This window comes from Bombina bombina, chromosome 2 (assembly GCF_027579735.1).
Source record: "Bombina bombina isolate aBomBom1 chromosome 2, aBomBom1.pri, whole genome shotgun sequence".
NCBI classification, from domain to species: domain Eukaryota; kingdom Metazoa; phylum Chordata; class Amphibia; order Anura; family Bombinatoridae; genus Bombina; species Bombina bombina.
In genome coordinates, this window is record NC_069500.1 from 782,583,698 (window position 1) to 782,599,067 (window position 15,370).

The following is a 15,370-nucleotide window of genomic DNA, read 5'->3' on the forward strand; positions in this document are numbered from 1 at the left end:
ATCCACCCTGAAAAAGGTGTAGCTGTGTCACCTCAATATAACCAATTTAAAAAACTTTCATTGACTAACCTATCCTAGGTGTTCTGCAATCAAATTTAATCTTGGAAAGAATAAAATAGACTGACCCTTTTATCAGATTGTTTTGCTTGACAAAAGTATTCGGGTGAAAATAAACCATACTACAAACTGTAAAAATGTAACCAACTATTAGTCAGTGTCTGCAAAACCCAAAATTTTTATTAGCATTTACTTTTTCAAAAACAAAAGAAAAAAATAGTCAATGTGCACTTACACAACATTTCCAATAAAAACAAATTTATGCCCACTTGTTTAACATTTTCTTTCTTGCCTTGTGTAATTGGAATTATATTACAAACAGCATTCCTTTAAATACAGTTAAACAGTTCTGTAAGTGCTTGCACAAATTAGGCTTAAAAATAAACAAACTTAATATTGTACCTTAATGCATTAATATTGAAACACAAACTTTGGTTGTCAAATGTGATAACGCAATTGTAGCTATTTGTTAACAAATAACTTCTCAAAAATGCAAAAGTTTTTAAAAAAACAAAATACTGAACATTAAAAAAAAAAAGAATGCTGTGAGTTGCCATGACAACAGCAAAAATATTTTAACACAAAATACAATGCAATGGAGAAGCTTTAACCTCTTTTGGTTACAAACATTCTTTAACCAGATACATTTGAAGAAAATGTGCTTTTGATGTTCTCTGTGAAGGCATTTTTTTATTTTAGTGAACACTAACCCTCAAGGGAACTGGGTTTCTGAATTATGAGAATAACCAGAAAGCTCAATACTTAAGCACTGGTATAAAATGCTATTGTCATTCATCCCAAGTAGAACACATTGATATTTTTTTCATTAGTGTTTAGTCCGTATTCGATTTCACTTTGATGTTCTCTGCTAGAGCAACTTAGCAAGACTTTGTCTCTGAAGCTAACAACTATAAATATGTAAGCAGAAACAGTGCCAAAATTAACTCTGCTTTCTCCAAGTGATGTCTGGTTAGCAACGCAGCCAGATATTTAACTACTTTGCCAGAAAGAAAAAAAGTCCACATTTTCAGTCAAAACATTTGCACTCTTATAGACCAATTTTGTTAACTTTATGAAAACTTGCAGGCTGCACAGTTCTTACAAGTGATGTGTATGAGGATAAGCTAACCACTCCTCTCTGCTTGGCAATTACACCCCCATTCACCCCCTGATGCCTCAAGCAAAGTTCATATACAGGTTAGTAAGTAAAGAAAAAAAAACAACAAAAAAAAAAAACAGAACAGGCATTAATCATGTGTTTGACATCTGGTTCTGGATTGTCTCTGTTCTTGCAAATAACATGCCTTTCAAAATGGTTTGTCATCAAGGAGGTGAGGAGCATCGGTATTAGACCAGAAATCCCCCCCCCAAAAAAAACAAAAACAAACAAAAAAAAAACCCAATGTTTTTTTGAACTGTGCTGGTGTTTTTGGAGACATAACATCAAACATTAAGCAGGTTTCACAGAGGACCAGACTGGCATTGATGTGTTATTGTCCCTAGTGGGAGAAAGCACTGAGTGGGGCAAGACCTCACTGTTTTCCAGCTTGTCGACCTGGCTTCTTATCCTGCTGCCCTCTGCCACCACCTGGACCGCCTCGCCCTCGTCCACCAAAGACACCTGGAAAAAAGATAATTGAAAACACATTGATAAATTCTCTTCATAGCCGAATCAACATAAAAAAGGGGGGGGGGGAAACGGGGGACGGTCTATTCATATGAAATGGTTCACAATTCAAGGTTCTACTTTACAGAATGTAACAATATTATAGCATATAGAGATATTTTGAATTGAGAAAAAAAAGGAACCAAAAGCTACACATAAAATAACTTAAATATTGGATGTAAATGTATTTATGTGCATGTGTGAATAATGTATAATAGCATACTAATTGTGTGTCTAATTATTTCTTTATTTTTGTCATTCCATATAGGAATAAGCACTCCCATTACACATTGATCTTAAATGCCAGGGCATCCAGCCTAAATATTCTCAGGAAGCTTTAAAGGACTAACAGGGTTCTCATGAGGTACTAGAGCTCAAAACAAGACATACATTAAAAATATATAAAGGGAGGATATAAAAATAAAATGTTCATAGTGAAGAAATATCAAATGAACCAAATATAAAAAGTTAAACTTATATTTAATTAATCACAAGTTAAGCCAAGTTGCCAACAAGAACATACATTTATGCTTACCAGATATATTCCTTTCCTTCCGGATAGGGAGAGTCCACGGCTTCATTCCTTACTGTTAGGAAATACAACACCTGGCCACCAGGAAGAGGCAGACACCCCAGTCAAAGGCTTAAATCTCCCTCCCACTTCCTCATTACCCCAGTCATTCTGCCGAAGGAACAAGGAAAAGTAGGAACAACATTAGGGTATAAAAGGTGCCAGAAGAATAAAAACAGGGGACCGCCCATAGACCAGAAAAACAAACAAAAAAAAAAAAAAAACGTGCAGGGGCCGGGGATTCTCCATATCCGGAAGGAAAGGAATTTATCTGGTAAGCATAAATTAGGTTTTCCTTCCTAAGATAGGGAGTCCATGGCTTCATTCCTTACTGTTGGGAAAACTATACCCAAGCTCCAGGGGACACTGAATGAACGGGAGGGAACAAAAAGGAAGAGGCGGACCCTATTCTGAGGGCACCACAGCCTGCAAAACTTTTCTCCCGAAAGTATGCAAGGAGGACCTGGTAGCCGCCTTACAAATCTGATCCATAGAGGCCTTGTTTTAAAAGGCCCAAGAGAAAGCCACTGCTCTAGTGGAATAAGCTGTTATCTTCTCAGGAGGACGATGTCCCGCCGTCTCGTAAGCTAAGCGGATGACACTCCTTAACCAAAAAGATAGGGACGTCCAAGTAGCCTTCTGCCCCTTACGCTTCCCCAAATACACAACAAACAGAGGCAGATTGTCTAAACTCCTTAGTAGCCTGAAGATAGAACTTCAAGGCATGAACCCCAGCCAAATTGTGAAGTAAGCGTTCCTTCGATGGAGGATTAGGACACAAGGAAGGAACCACAATCTCCTGATTGATCTGACACAACCTTAGGAAGAAACCCAATTTAGTACGTAAAAATGTCTTATCTGCAGGAAAAATCGGATAAGGGGCTCACACTGCAAAGCAGAGATCTCAGAAACTCGCAGTTAATAGCCAATAAAAAGAGAACCTTCCAAGATAACAATTTAATGTCAATGGAATTCAGAGGCTCAAACGGAACCTGTTGCAAAACCCGAAGAATAAGATTTAGGCTCCAAGGAGGAGCCCCAGATCTAAACACAGGATTGCACTTCTGGAAGCTCAGCCAGTCTTTTGTGCAATAAAGCAGACAGGGACGAAATCTGTCCACTCAGGGAACTAGCAGAAAGGCCCTTTCCCAGCCCATCCTGGAGAAAAGACAAAATCCTGGCAACCTTTATTCTGTGCCAGGAAAAACCACGCTCTTCACACCAGAATAAGTAGGTCCTCCACACCTTGTGGTAGATACAGAGTCACTGATTTACTAGCTTGAATAAGAGTATCAAGGACACTCTTAGAGAAACCTCTCTTGGCTAAGACTAAGCGTTTAATCTCCACGCAGTCAGCCTCAGAGAATCTAAATTTTGATGAACAAATGGGCCTTGTATCAGCAGGCATCTGCGACAAGGTAACTTCCACGGAGGAGATGAGGACATCCCCACTAGATCCACGAACCACGTCCACAATGGAGCAATCAGGATTACCGATACCCGCTCCTGCTTGATGCGGGCCACCACTCAAGGAAGAGGCGGTAATTGAGGAAAAAGATACATGAGTTTGAACCTCCAGGGAACTGCTAGTGCATTTATTAGATCCGCTTGGGGATTCCTCAACCTCTACCTGGGTAGCTTGGTATTGAGACTGGATGCCATGAGATCTATCTGCGGCGTCCCCCACTTGCTGCATCTCTCTGCAAACACCTCAGGAGGATGGAGAGACCATTCCCCTGGATGGAAGGATTGCCTGCTGAGAAAATCCGCCTCCCAGTTGTCCACACCCGGAATGTGGATCGCTGACAGCAAACAGCTGTGTGCCTCCACCCACTCCAGAATCTGAGATACTTCCTTCATCGCCAAGAAACTTGTTGTTCTCCCCTGATGGTTGATGTAAACCACCAAGTTTATATTGTCTGATTGGAATCTGATAAACTGGGACGAACCCAGAAATGGCCAAGTCTTCAAGGCCTTGAAGATTGCCCTTAGTTCCAAAATATTGATCGGGAGGGAGGACTCCTCCTGAGTCCACAACCCCTGTGCCTTCCTCGCACCCCAAACAGCTCCCCATCCGAATAGGCTTGCGTCCATTGTCACATATCTCCCAAGATGGTCTTAAGGAGGATGTCCCTCAGATGATCTGGACAGACACACCAAGAGAGCGATTCTCTCGACTGGCTGTCTAATACAATCTGCTGAGACAGATCTGAATGATCGCCGTTCTACTGCCTCAGCATGCACAGTTGTAAAGGTCTGAGACGGAACTTGGCAAAAGGAATGATGTCCATGCAGGACACCATGAGACCAATCACCTCCATACACTGAGCCACAGAGGGACTCAAGGACTTTCTTTTAGCAATAACCTTATAGATATGGAGTCTATTATAGTACCCAGGAATTCCACCCTAGTACTTGGGATAAGAGAATGCTTTTCCAAGTTTATCTTCCATGTGATCCAAGAAGACTGAGAAGGATGGTACTTGCACCAGAATATCGTCCAAGTATGGGGCTACTGCAATACCCTGAGTTCTGGCAATGGCTTGAAGAGCCCCCAGAACATTTCGTAAAGATTCTTGGAGCAGTAGCTAGGCCAAACGGAACGGCAATAAACTGGAAGTGCTGGTCCAGGAATGCAAACCTCAGGAACTGAAAGTGTTCCCTGTGGATTGGAACATGAAGGTAAGCATCCTTCAGATTTATAGTGGTCAAACTGGCCTGCCTGAATTAATGGAAGGATGGACCTTGTCGTCTCCATCTTGACGGGACACTGAGAAATTTGTTTAAGCACTTTAGGTCCAAAATTGGACAAAAAGTTCTCTCCTCCTTTGGCAACACAAAATGGTTTGAATAAAACCCCAAACGTCTTTCTTCGATACGCACTGGGACAACAACTCCTAAGGAGGATAGATCCTGAATGCACCCCTAGAAAGGCACCCCTCTTTTCTAGTCTTGTAGACAGATTCGAGAGAAGGAATCTGCCCCTTGGTGGATGAGATTTTAAGCCTATTTTGTATCCCTGAGATACCACCTCCAGGACCCACAGATCCTGTACATTCTTGAACCAGGCGTCTGAAAAAGAAACAGTCTACCCCCTACACAATCCGATCCCAGATCGGGGGCCGTCCCTTCATGCAGATTTTTTTTTTTCTTCTGCGGGCTTCTTATTCTGCTTGGATTTATTCCAGGACTGAGCCGGCTTCCAAGTACTCTAGGGTTGCTCTGGCTTGGGGGAGGATTGTTGTTGGGATTTGTCAGAACGAAAATTAAAAGATTGTTGTCCCTTAGACTTAATCTTAACTTGCGGTAGGAAGGCACCCTTGCCTCCGGTAACTGTAGAAATAATGGAGTCCAGGCCTGGACCAAATAAAATCTTTCCATTGAAGGAAAGAGAAAAAAAAAAAAAAAAAGTCTGGACTTAGAAGTCATACCCGCAGACCAAGATTTCAACCAGAGCGCCCGGTGGGCTAGGACCATAAAGCCAGAGGCCTTTGCATTGAGGCAAATAATTTGCATGTTCGCATCACAGATAAAAGAATTAGCAAGTCTCAAAGCTTTAATGGTCTTGAATATCCTCAAGGGGAGACTCCACCTCAATGAGTTCCGACAAAGTCGCACCAGTAGGTAGCCACTCCGGTAACCGCAGCAACTGCAGCCGCCGGTTGAAACAAATCCCATATGTTGAAACATCTTTCTCAGAAAGGTTTCCATTTTCTTATCCATCGGCTCTCTGAACGAAGAACTATCCCTCAAGAGGTATAGTAGTACGTTTAGCAAGCGTAGAGATAGCACCATCTACCTTAGGAATGGAGCCCCACAAATCCAGTTGAGAGTCTGGGACCAACTTTTTAAAAGTAGACGAGGGGGAAAAGGAAGAACCAGTTCTTTCTATTTCGTTCTTAATAATGTTCGCCATCTTAACCGGCATAGGAAAAGTCAAAAGGAACTTTTTCCTGTCTTCGTAAACTCTGTATATTTTAGGTAGCATAGGTTCTTCAGGCAGCGTGGCCTCTGGAACCTCTAATGTAGACAGAACCGCCTTTAATAAATAGCGCAAGTGCTCAATCTTAAATCTAAATGATGGTTCCTCTGCAGCAGGAGGCTTAGATGCTAAGGACTCCGACTCAAAGTTAACCCTCTGAAGCTACAGAGGTTAACTCATCGCATAACTGGGACCTAATAGCTAAATCCGATATTTAGATAGCTCCGGGTCAGGAGAGCTATGTTTAACCTTTCTCTTGCGTTAGTTAGAGCGAAGTAATGCACTGAGGGCCACAGACATCGCCGTTTGTAACTGCACAGCAAAGTCCGCAGGAAGGTCACCTATGGATGCAGGATTAGATGTACTACGGGACACTGCATCTGGATTGGACAATGTAGCAAGGGTAGTAATCTCATGGGAAGACGAGTCCTGAGAGGTAGACTGGTCAGAGGGACTAAGAGCCTTAGCAGGCTTGCCACCCTTCGTAGACTTTATAACAGTGTTAAGGCATGTGGAACATAATTGAGTGGGCGGAAAAACCACTGCCTCCTCACAATATAAACAGGTATGAATTAGTACAGAAGGAGTACCTTCTAACATGTCAGAGTCCTCCATAGCTCAGGTTTTACCCACAGAAGGACACACATAAAAACGTTTATTATATAAAACTGCACCTTTATACTCCCAATGGCTGGGGCACCACCACCTCCTAGACCCAGACAGTTAACAGAGGAAATGCTCTCCTCAGGTTCAAGTCTCAGCCGGAATGGAGGAAATTAACATAGACCACACCCAGTCACATGGAGTGCAAGACAGTACTTTCCCTGTTATTACAAGTAATAGGAGCTGTGCAACACTTTCGAAAACAAAAGTGAAACCTGTTAGTTCCAGCCAAAAACACACAGTCCATTAGCCCAGGAAAGAAAATCACACAAAGCAGCATGTAAATATACTGATTAATTAACCCCAATTGTTCAATAATTTCAGAGAATATTAACCCTGGATCCTATCAAGGTATAAAATAGCCACACTGTGACCTGTTGTAGCATTTTATGTGTAAAAATTGAAACAATCTTTCCTCCAGGATCCATGCTGTGGAACAGAACACAGCCTCTCAAGTGTGACTGTCTTATAGCAGCGCTCCTGACATGGACTTGAGTGAAAGAAAGCAGGCAGTGAAACTCGTCAACACTGATTACTTAGGAGCTGTTACTAGTCTGGATGGTTTTGCAGAAAAACAGAATTTATGTTTACCTGATAAATTACTTTCTCCAACGGTGTGTCCGGTCCACGGCGTCATCCTTACTTGTGGGATATTCTCTTCCCCAACAGGAAATGGCAAAGAGCCCAGCAAAGCTGGTCACATGATCCCTCCTAGGCTCCGCCTACCCCAGTCATTCGACCGACGTTAAGGAGGAATATTTGCATAGGAGAAACCATATGGTACCGTGGTGACTGTAGTTAAAGAAAATAAATTATCAGACCTGATTAAAAAAACCAGGGCGGGCCGTGGACCGGACACACCGTTGGAGAAAGTAATTTATCAGGTAAACATAAATTCTGTTTTCTCCAACATAGGTGTGTCCGGTCCACGGCGTCATCCTTACTTGTGGGAACCAATACCAAAGCTTTAGGACACGGATGAAGGGAGGGAGCAAATCAGGTCACCTAAATGGAAGGCACCACGGTTTGCAAAACCTTTCTCCCAAAAATAGCCTCAGAAGAAGCAAAAGTATCAAACTTGTAAAATTTGGTAAAAGTGTGCAGTGAAGACCAAGTCGCTGCCCTACATATCTGATCAACAGAAGCCTCGTTCTTGAAGGCCCATGTGGAAGCCACAGCCCTAGTGGAATGAGCTGTGATTCTTTCGGGAGGCTGCCGTCCGGCAGTCTCGTAAGCCAATCTGATGATGCTTTTAATCCAAAAAGAGAGAGAGGTAGAAGTTGCTTTTTGACCTCTCCTTTTACCGGAATAAACAACAAACAAGGAAGATGTTTGTCTAAAATCCTTTGTAGCTTCTAAATAGAATTTTAGAGCGCGAACAACATCCAAATTGTGCAACAAACGTTCCTTCTTTGAAACTGGTTTCGGACACAGAGAAGGTACGATAATCTCCTGGTTAATGTTTTTGTTAGAAACAACTTTTGGAAGAAAACCAGGTTTAGTACGTAAAACCACCTTATCTGCATGGAACACCAGATAAGGAGGAGAACACTGCAGAGCAGATAATTCTGAAACTCTTCTAGCAGAAGAAATTGCAACTAAAAACAAAACTTTCCAAGATAATAACTTAATATCAACGGAATGTAAGGGTTCAAACGGAACCCCCTGAAGAACTGAAAGAACTAAATTGAGACTCCAAGGAGGAGTCAAAGGTTTGTAAACAGGCTTAATTCTAACCAGAGCCTGAACAAAGGCTTGAACATCTGGTACAGCTGCCAGCTTTTTGTGAAGTAACACAGACAAGGCAGAAATCTGTCCCTTCAGGGAACTTGCAGATAATCCTTTTTCCAATCCTTCTTGAAGGAAGGATAGAATCTTAGGAATCTTAACCTTGTCCCAAGGGAATCCTTTAGATTCACACCAACAGATATAATTTTTTCCAAATTTTGTGGTAAATCTTTCTAGTTACAGGCTTTCTGGCCTGAACAAGAGTATCGATAACAGAATCTGAGAACCCTCGCTTCGATAAGATCAAGCGTTCAATCTCCAAGCAGTCAGCTGGAGTGAAACCAGGTTCGGATGTTCGAACGGACCCTGAACAAGAAGGTCTCGTCTCAAAGGTAGCTTCCAAGGTGGAGCCGATGACATATTCACCAGATCTGCATACCAAGTCCTGCGTGGCCACGCAGGAGCTATCAAGATCACCGACGCCCTCTCCTGATTGATCCTGGCTACCAGCCTGGGGATGAGAGGAAACGGCGGGAACACATAAGCTAGTTTGAAGGTCCAAGGTGCTACTAGTGCATCCACTAGAGCCGCCTTGGGATCCCTGGATCTGGACCCGTAGCAAGGAACTTTGAAGTTCTGACGAGAGGCCATCAGATCCATGTCTGGAATGCCCCACAGCTGAGTGACTTGGGCAAAGATTTCCGGATGGAGTTCCCACTCCCCCGGATGCAATGTCTGACGACTCAGAAAATCCGCTTCCCAATTTTCCACTCCTGGGATGTGGATAGCGGACAGGTGGCAGGAGTGAGACTCCGCCCATAGAATGATTTTGGTCACTTCTTCCATCGCTAGGGAACTCCTTGTTCCCCCCTGATGGTTGATGTACGCAACAGTTGTCATGTTGTCTGATTGAAACCGTATGAACTTGGCCCTCGCTAGCTGAGGCCAAGCCTTGAGAGCATTGAATATCGCTCTCAGTTCCAGAATATTTATCGGTAGAAGAGATTCTTCCCGAGACCAAAGACCCTGAGCTTTCAGGGATCCCCAGACCGCGCCCCAGCCCATCAGACTGGCGTCGGTCGTGACAATGACCCACTCTGGTCTGCGGAATGTCATCCCTTGTGACAGGTTGTCCAGGGACAGCCACCAACGGAGTGAGTCTCTGGTCCTCTGATTTACTTGTATCTTCGGAGACAAGTCTGTATAATCCCCATTCCACTGACTGAGCATGCACAGTTGTAATGGTCTTAGATGAATGCGCGCAAAAGGAACTATGTCCATTGCCGCTACCATCAACCCGATCACTTCCATGCACTGAGCTATGGAAGGAAGAGGAACGGAATGAAGTATCCGACAAGAGTCTAGAAGCTTTGTTTTTCTGGCCTCTGTCAGAAATATCCTCATTTCTAAGGAGTCTATTATTGTTCCCAAGAAGGGAACCCTTGTTGACGGAGATAGAGAACTCTTTTCCACGTTCACTTTCCATCCGTGAGATCTGAGAAAGGCCAGGACTATGTCCGTGTGAGCCTTTGCTTGAGGAAGGGACGACGCTTGAATCAGAATGTCGTCCAAATAAGGTACTACAGCAATGCCCCTTGGTCTTAGCACAGCTAGAAGGGACCCTAGTACCTTTGTGAAAATCCTTGGAGCAGTGGCTAATCCGAAAGGAAGCGCCACGAACTGGTAATGCTTGTCCAGGAATGCGAACCTTAGGAACCGATGATGTTCCTTGTGGATAGGAATATGTAGATACGCATCCTTTAAATCCACCGTGGTCATGAATTGACCTTCCTGGATGGAAGGAAGAATAGTTCGAATGGTTTCCATCTTGAACGATGGAACCTTGAGAAACTTGTTTAAGATCTTGAGATCTAAGATTGGTCTGAACGTTCCCTCTTTTTTGGGAACTATGAACAGATTGGAGTAGAACCCCATCCCTTGTTCTCTTAATGGAACAGGATGAATCACTCCCATTTTTAACAGGTCTTCTACACAATGTAAGAATGCCTGTCTTTTTATGTGGTCTGAAGACAACTGAGACCTGTGGAACCTCCCCCTTGGGGGAAGCCCCTTGAATTCCAGAAGATAACCTTGGGAGACTATTTCTAGCGCCCAAGGATCCAGAACATCTCTTGCCCAAGCCTGAGCGAAGAGAGAGAGTCTGCCCCCCACCAGATCCGGTCCCGGATCGGGGGCCAACATTTCATGCTGTCTTGGTAGCAGGTTTCTTGGCCTGCTTTCCCTTGTTCCAGCCTTGCATTGGTCTCCAAGCTGGCTTGGCTTGAGAAGTATTACCCTCTTGCTTAGAGGACGTAGCACTTTGGGCTGGTCCGTTTCTACGAAAGGGACGAAAATTAGGTTTATTTTTTGCCTTGAAAGGCCGATCCTGAGGAAGGGCGTGGCCCTTACCCCCAGTGATATCAGAGATAATCTCTTTCAAGTCAGGGCCAAACAGCGTTTTCCCCTTGAAAGGAATGTTAAGTAGCTTGTTCTTGGAAGACGCATCAGCCGACCAATATTTCAACCAAAGCGCTCTGCGCGCCACAATAGCAAACCCAGAATTCTTAGCCGCTAACCTAGCCAATTGCAAAGTGGCGTCTAGGGTAAAAGAATTAGCCAATTTGAGAGCATTGATTCTGTCCATAATCTCCTCATAAGGAGGAGAATCACTATCGACCGCCTTTATCAGCTCATCGAACCAGAAACATGCGGCTGTAGCGACAGGGACAACGCATGAAATTGGTTGTAGAAGGTAACCCTGCTGAACAAACATCTTTTTAAGCAAACCTTCTAATTTTTTATCCATAGGATCTTTGAAAGCACAACTATCCTCTATGGGTATAGTGGTGCGTTTGTTTAAAGTGGAAACCGCTCCCTCGACCTTGGGGACTGTCTGCCATAAGTCCTTTCTGGGGTCGACCATAGGAAACAATTTTTTAAATATGGGGGGAGGGACGAAAGGAATACCGGGCCTTTCCCATTCTTTATTAACAATGTCCGCCACCCGCTTGGGTATAGGAAAAGCTTCTGGGAGCCCCGGCACCTCTAGGAACTTGTCCATTTTACATAGTTTCTCTGGGATGACCAACTTGTCACAATCATCCAGAGTGGATAATACCTCCTTAAGCAGAATGCGGAGATGTTCCAACTTAAATTTAAATGTAATCACATCAGGTTCAGCATGTTGAGAAATGTTCCCTGAATCAGTAATTTCTCCCTCAGACAAAACCTCCCTGGCCCCATCAGACTGGGTTAGGGGCCCTTCAGAAACATTATTATCAGCGTCGTCATGCTCTTCAGTATCTAAAACAGAGCAGTCGCGCTTACGCTGATAAGTGTTCATTTTGGCTAAAATGTTTTTGACAGAATTATCCATTACAGCCGTTAATTGTTGCATAGTAAGGAGTATTGGCGCGCTAGATGTACTAGGGGCCTCCTGAGTGGGCAAGACTCGTGTAGACGAAGGAGGGAATGATGCAGTACCATGCTTACTCCCCTCACTTGAGGAATCATCTTGGGCATCATTGTCATTGTCACATAAATCACATTTATTTAAATGAATAGGAATTCTGGCTTCCCCACATTCAGAACACAGTCTATCTGGTAGTTCAGACATGTTAAACAGGCATAAACTTGATAACAAGTACAAAAAACGTTTTAAAATAAAACCGTTACTGTCACTTTAAATTTTAAACTGAACACACTTTATTACTGCAATTGCGAAAAAACATGAAGGAATTGTTCAAAATTCACCAAATTTTCACCACAGTGTCTTAAAGCCTTAAAAGTATTGCACACCAAATTTGGAAGCTTTAACCCTTAAAATAACGGAACCGGAGCCGTTTTGAACTTTAACCCCTTTACAGTCCCTGGTATCTGCTTTGCTGAGACCCAACCAAGCCCAAAGGGGAATACGATACCAAATGACGCCTTCAGAAAGTCTTTTCTAAGTATCAGAGCTCCTCTCACATGCGACTGCATGCCATGCCTCTCAAAAACAAGTGCGCAACACCGGCGCGAAAATGAGGCTCTGCCTATGCTTTGGGAAAGCCCCTAAAGAATAAGGTGTCTAAAACAGTGCCTGCCGATATTATTATATCAAAATACCCAAATAAAATGATTCCTCAAGGCTAAATATGTGTTAATAATGAATCGATTTAGCCCAGAAAAAGTCTACAGTCTTAATAAGCCCTTGTGAAGCCCTTATTTACGATCGTAATAAACATGGCTTACCGGATCCCATAGGGAAAATGACAGCTTCCAGCATTACATCGTCTTGTTAGAATGTGTCATACCTCAAGCAGCAAGAGACTGCTCACTGTTCCCCCAACTGAAGTTAATTGCTCTCAACAGTCCTGTGTGGAACAGCCATGGATTTTAGTGACGGTTGCTAAAATCATTTTCCTCATACAAACAGAAATCTTCATCTCTTTTCTGTTTCTGAGTAAATAGTACATACCAGCACTATTTCAAAATAACAAACTCTTGATTGAATAATAAAAACTACAGTTAAACACTAAAAAACTCTAAGCCATCTCCGTGGAGATGTTGCCTGTACAACGGCAAAGAGAATGACTGGGGTAGGCGGAGCCTAGGAGGGATCATGTGACCAGCTTTGCTGGGCTCTTTGCCATTTCCTGTTGGGGAAGAGAATATCCCACAAGTAAGGATGACGCCGTGGACCGGACACACCTATGTTGGAGAAAACTTTCCCTGCATCTCCAGACTCAAAATTTCATCAATACTCTCACTGAGAGGTTGATATGACTACTTAAAACTCCAGTCCTATCTCGAAGGGGAAATACCCTTTTTCAGGACTCAATCTTCTGACACTTCTCTGCCACCTCCTAACGTGACGAAAAGCAAAGAATGACTGCAGTAATAAGGAAGTGGGAGGGATATTTAAGCTATGGCTGGGGTGCCTTTGCCTCCTTCTGGTGACCGACCAGGTGTTGCATTTCCCAACAGGAAGGAATGAAGCCATGCACTCTCCCTATCTTAGGAAGAAAATGAAAAGTTGCTAAAATAAGGAGACCCCCCCCCACAAAATAAATTTGTATTTAGCAAAATTGCAAGACAAAATAAAACATTCTACAACCAAAACGTTTATCAGTGGATTATATTTAATCTATAGTGATTCATGAAGGTATGTTTTGACCATACTGTAGCCATTCAAGGCACTAGGGTCTGCTAGCTAGGAACATACTACTGTTTTAGAGTCTGCCTTCATGCTTTACGGAATCCTGTAGTAGGTAGGCCTTTATCATGTGGAGCACACTCCCGTCTTGGAACAGTAAGAAATTAACACCAAACATACCAAAATTTCTATGTCTTGGTTTATATCCCTGGATAATAATCCCCAATGAGAACCCTACTCCCATGTTGGGACCACTGCCCACTATATAATGAACAGTTTAACCCCAGACCCGTCCCTATTCTAAAATACATCCAGAAACACAGGAAAGAGCAAGGGAGGGAAACAGTGATTATTATCCAGAACCAAGATAAAGAAATGTATGTATTTTGGTGTTAATTTCTAATTATCTTGGCTCTCCCTGGCTAATAAAAATGAATTAGACAAATGAAACAAAATGGCAAGGAGATGTATAATGGGTGGGAAAGCAAAAGAGACGAGTAATACTAAAGGCACAGCTCAATACAAAGTGTATTTATGAAACTATGGAGATTTCCAAACCGCAGTTTGACAAAGCTCTGCCAATGAAGCATCTGCCTGGAAAGCTCATAAAGTAGACACAGCCCTTGTAGAGTGTGCTGTCAAGGTATCAGAGTATTATTAAACAATATACACATATATATTTATATTATTTAATAAATCTATGATTGTGTACACCAAATAATTTAATTGGTAAAACTCCCAATGTCACTGTGTGTAAACCAACCCCCTCCTTCCAAATTGCAATGCATCCAGGTGAGAACAAAGAAAAGAAATGTAGTCTAGTTAAGTTCAGGCAGTCATTTCAAAGAAAAATTGTTTCAAAAAGATAGTCACCTGTATATTCTGTGTATTCCAGATCTTAGATCAGACAGTTACTTCAAAGCGAAATTATCATTTTGAGATCCCTCAGATGTGTATGCCCAAGATGAGTGATAAACTTATCAGACATGGCCTAAGTGTATGCAAGGTGTTAAGTGCCCCCTATTGTGTTTGAATCCACAAATTCTAGACAATGAAAGTTGGCCAGGCAGAGACACATGTTACATTGTAGCTGTTTGAATTCATGTTTGAAATACAGCTGGTATAATCTTAAAAAACATAATTTATGCTTACCTGATAAATTCCTTTCTCCTGTAGTGTGGTCAGTCCACGGGTCATCATTACTTCTGGGATATTAACTCCTCCCCAACAGGAAGTGCAAGAGGATCACCCAGCAGAGCTGCTATATAGCTCCTCCCCTCTACGTCACACCCAGTCATTCGACCGAGAACCAACGAGAAAGGAGAAGCTAAAGGGTGCAGTGGTGACTGGAGTATAATTTAAAAATTTAGACCTGCCATAAAAAACAGGGCGGGCCGTGGACTGACCACACTACAGGAGAAAGGAATTTATCAGGTAAGCATAAATTATGTTTTCTCCTGTTAAGTGTGGTCAGTCCACGGGTCATCATTACTTCTGGGATACCAATACCAAAGCTAAAGTACACGGATGACGGGAGGGACAGGCAGGATCTTATACGGAAGGAAC

The 15,370-nt window shown here is 42.8% G+C and overlaps 1 protein-coding gene across 1 annotated transcript in view; it reads right to left on the reverse strand.

The window, feature by feature from the left end:
- Positions 1-211: 211 nt before the first annotated feature.
- Positions 212-15,370, reverse strand: part of LSM4 (LSM4 homolog, U6 small nuclear RNA and mRNA degradation associated) — a 107,495-nt gene continuing 92,336 nt past the window's right edge. Inside the window, exon 5 of the mRNA XM_053702951.1 lies at positions 212-1,678. Within this exon, the coding sequence (XP_053558926.1) occupies positions 1,590-1,678 (89 nt within the window). The 3' untranslated portion in view covers positions 212-1,589. The remainder of the gene's footprint in view (positions 1,679-15,370) is intronic.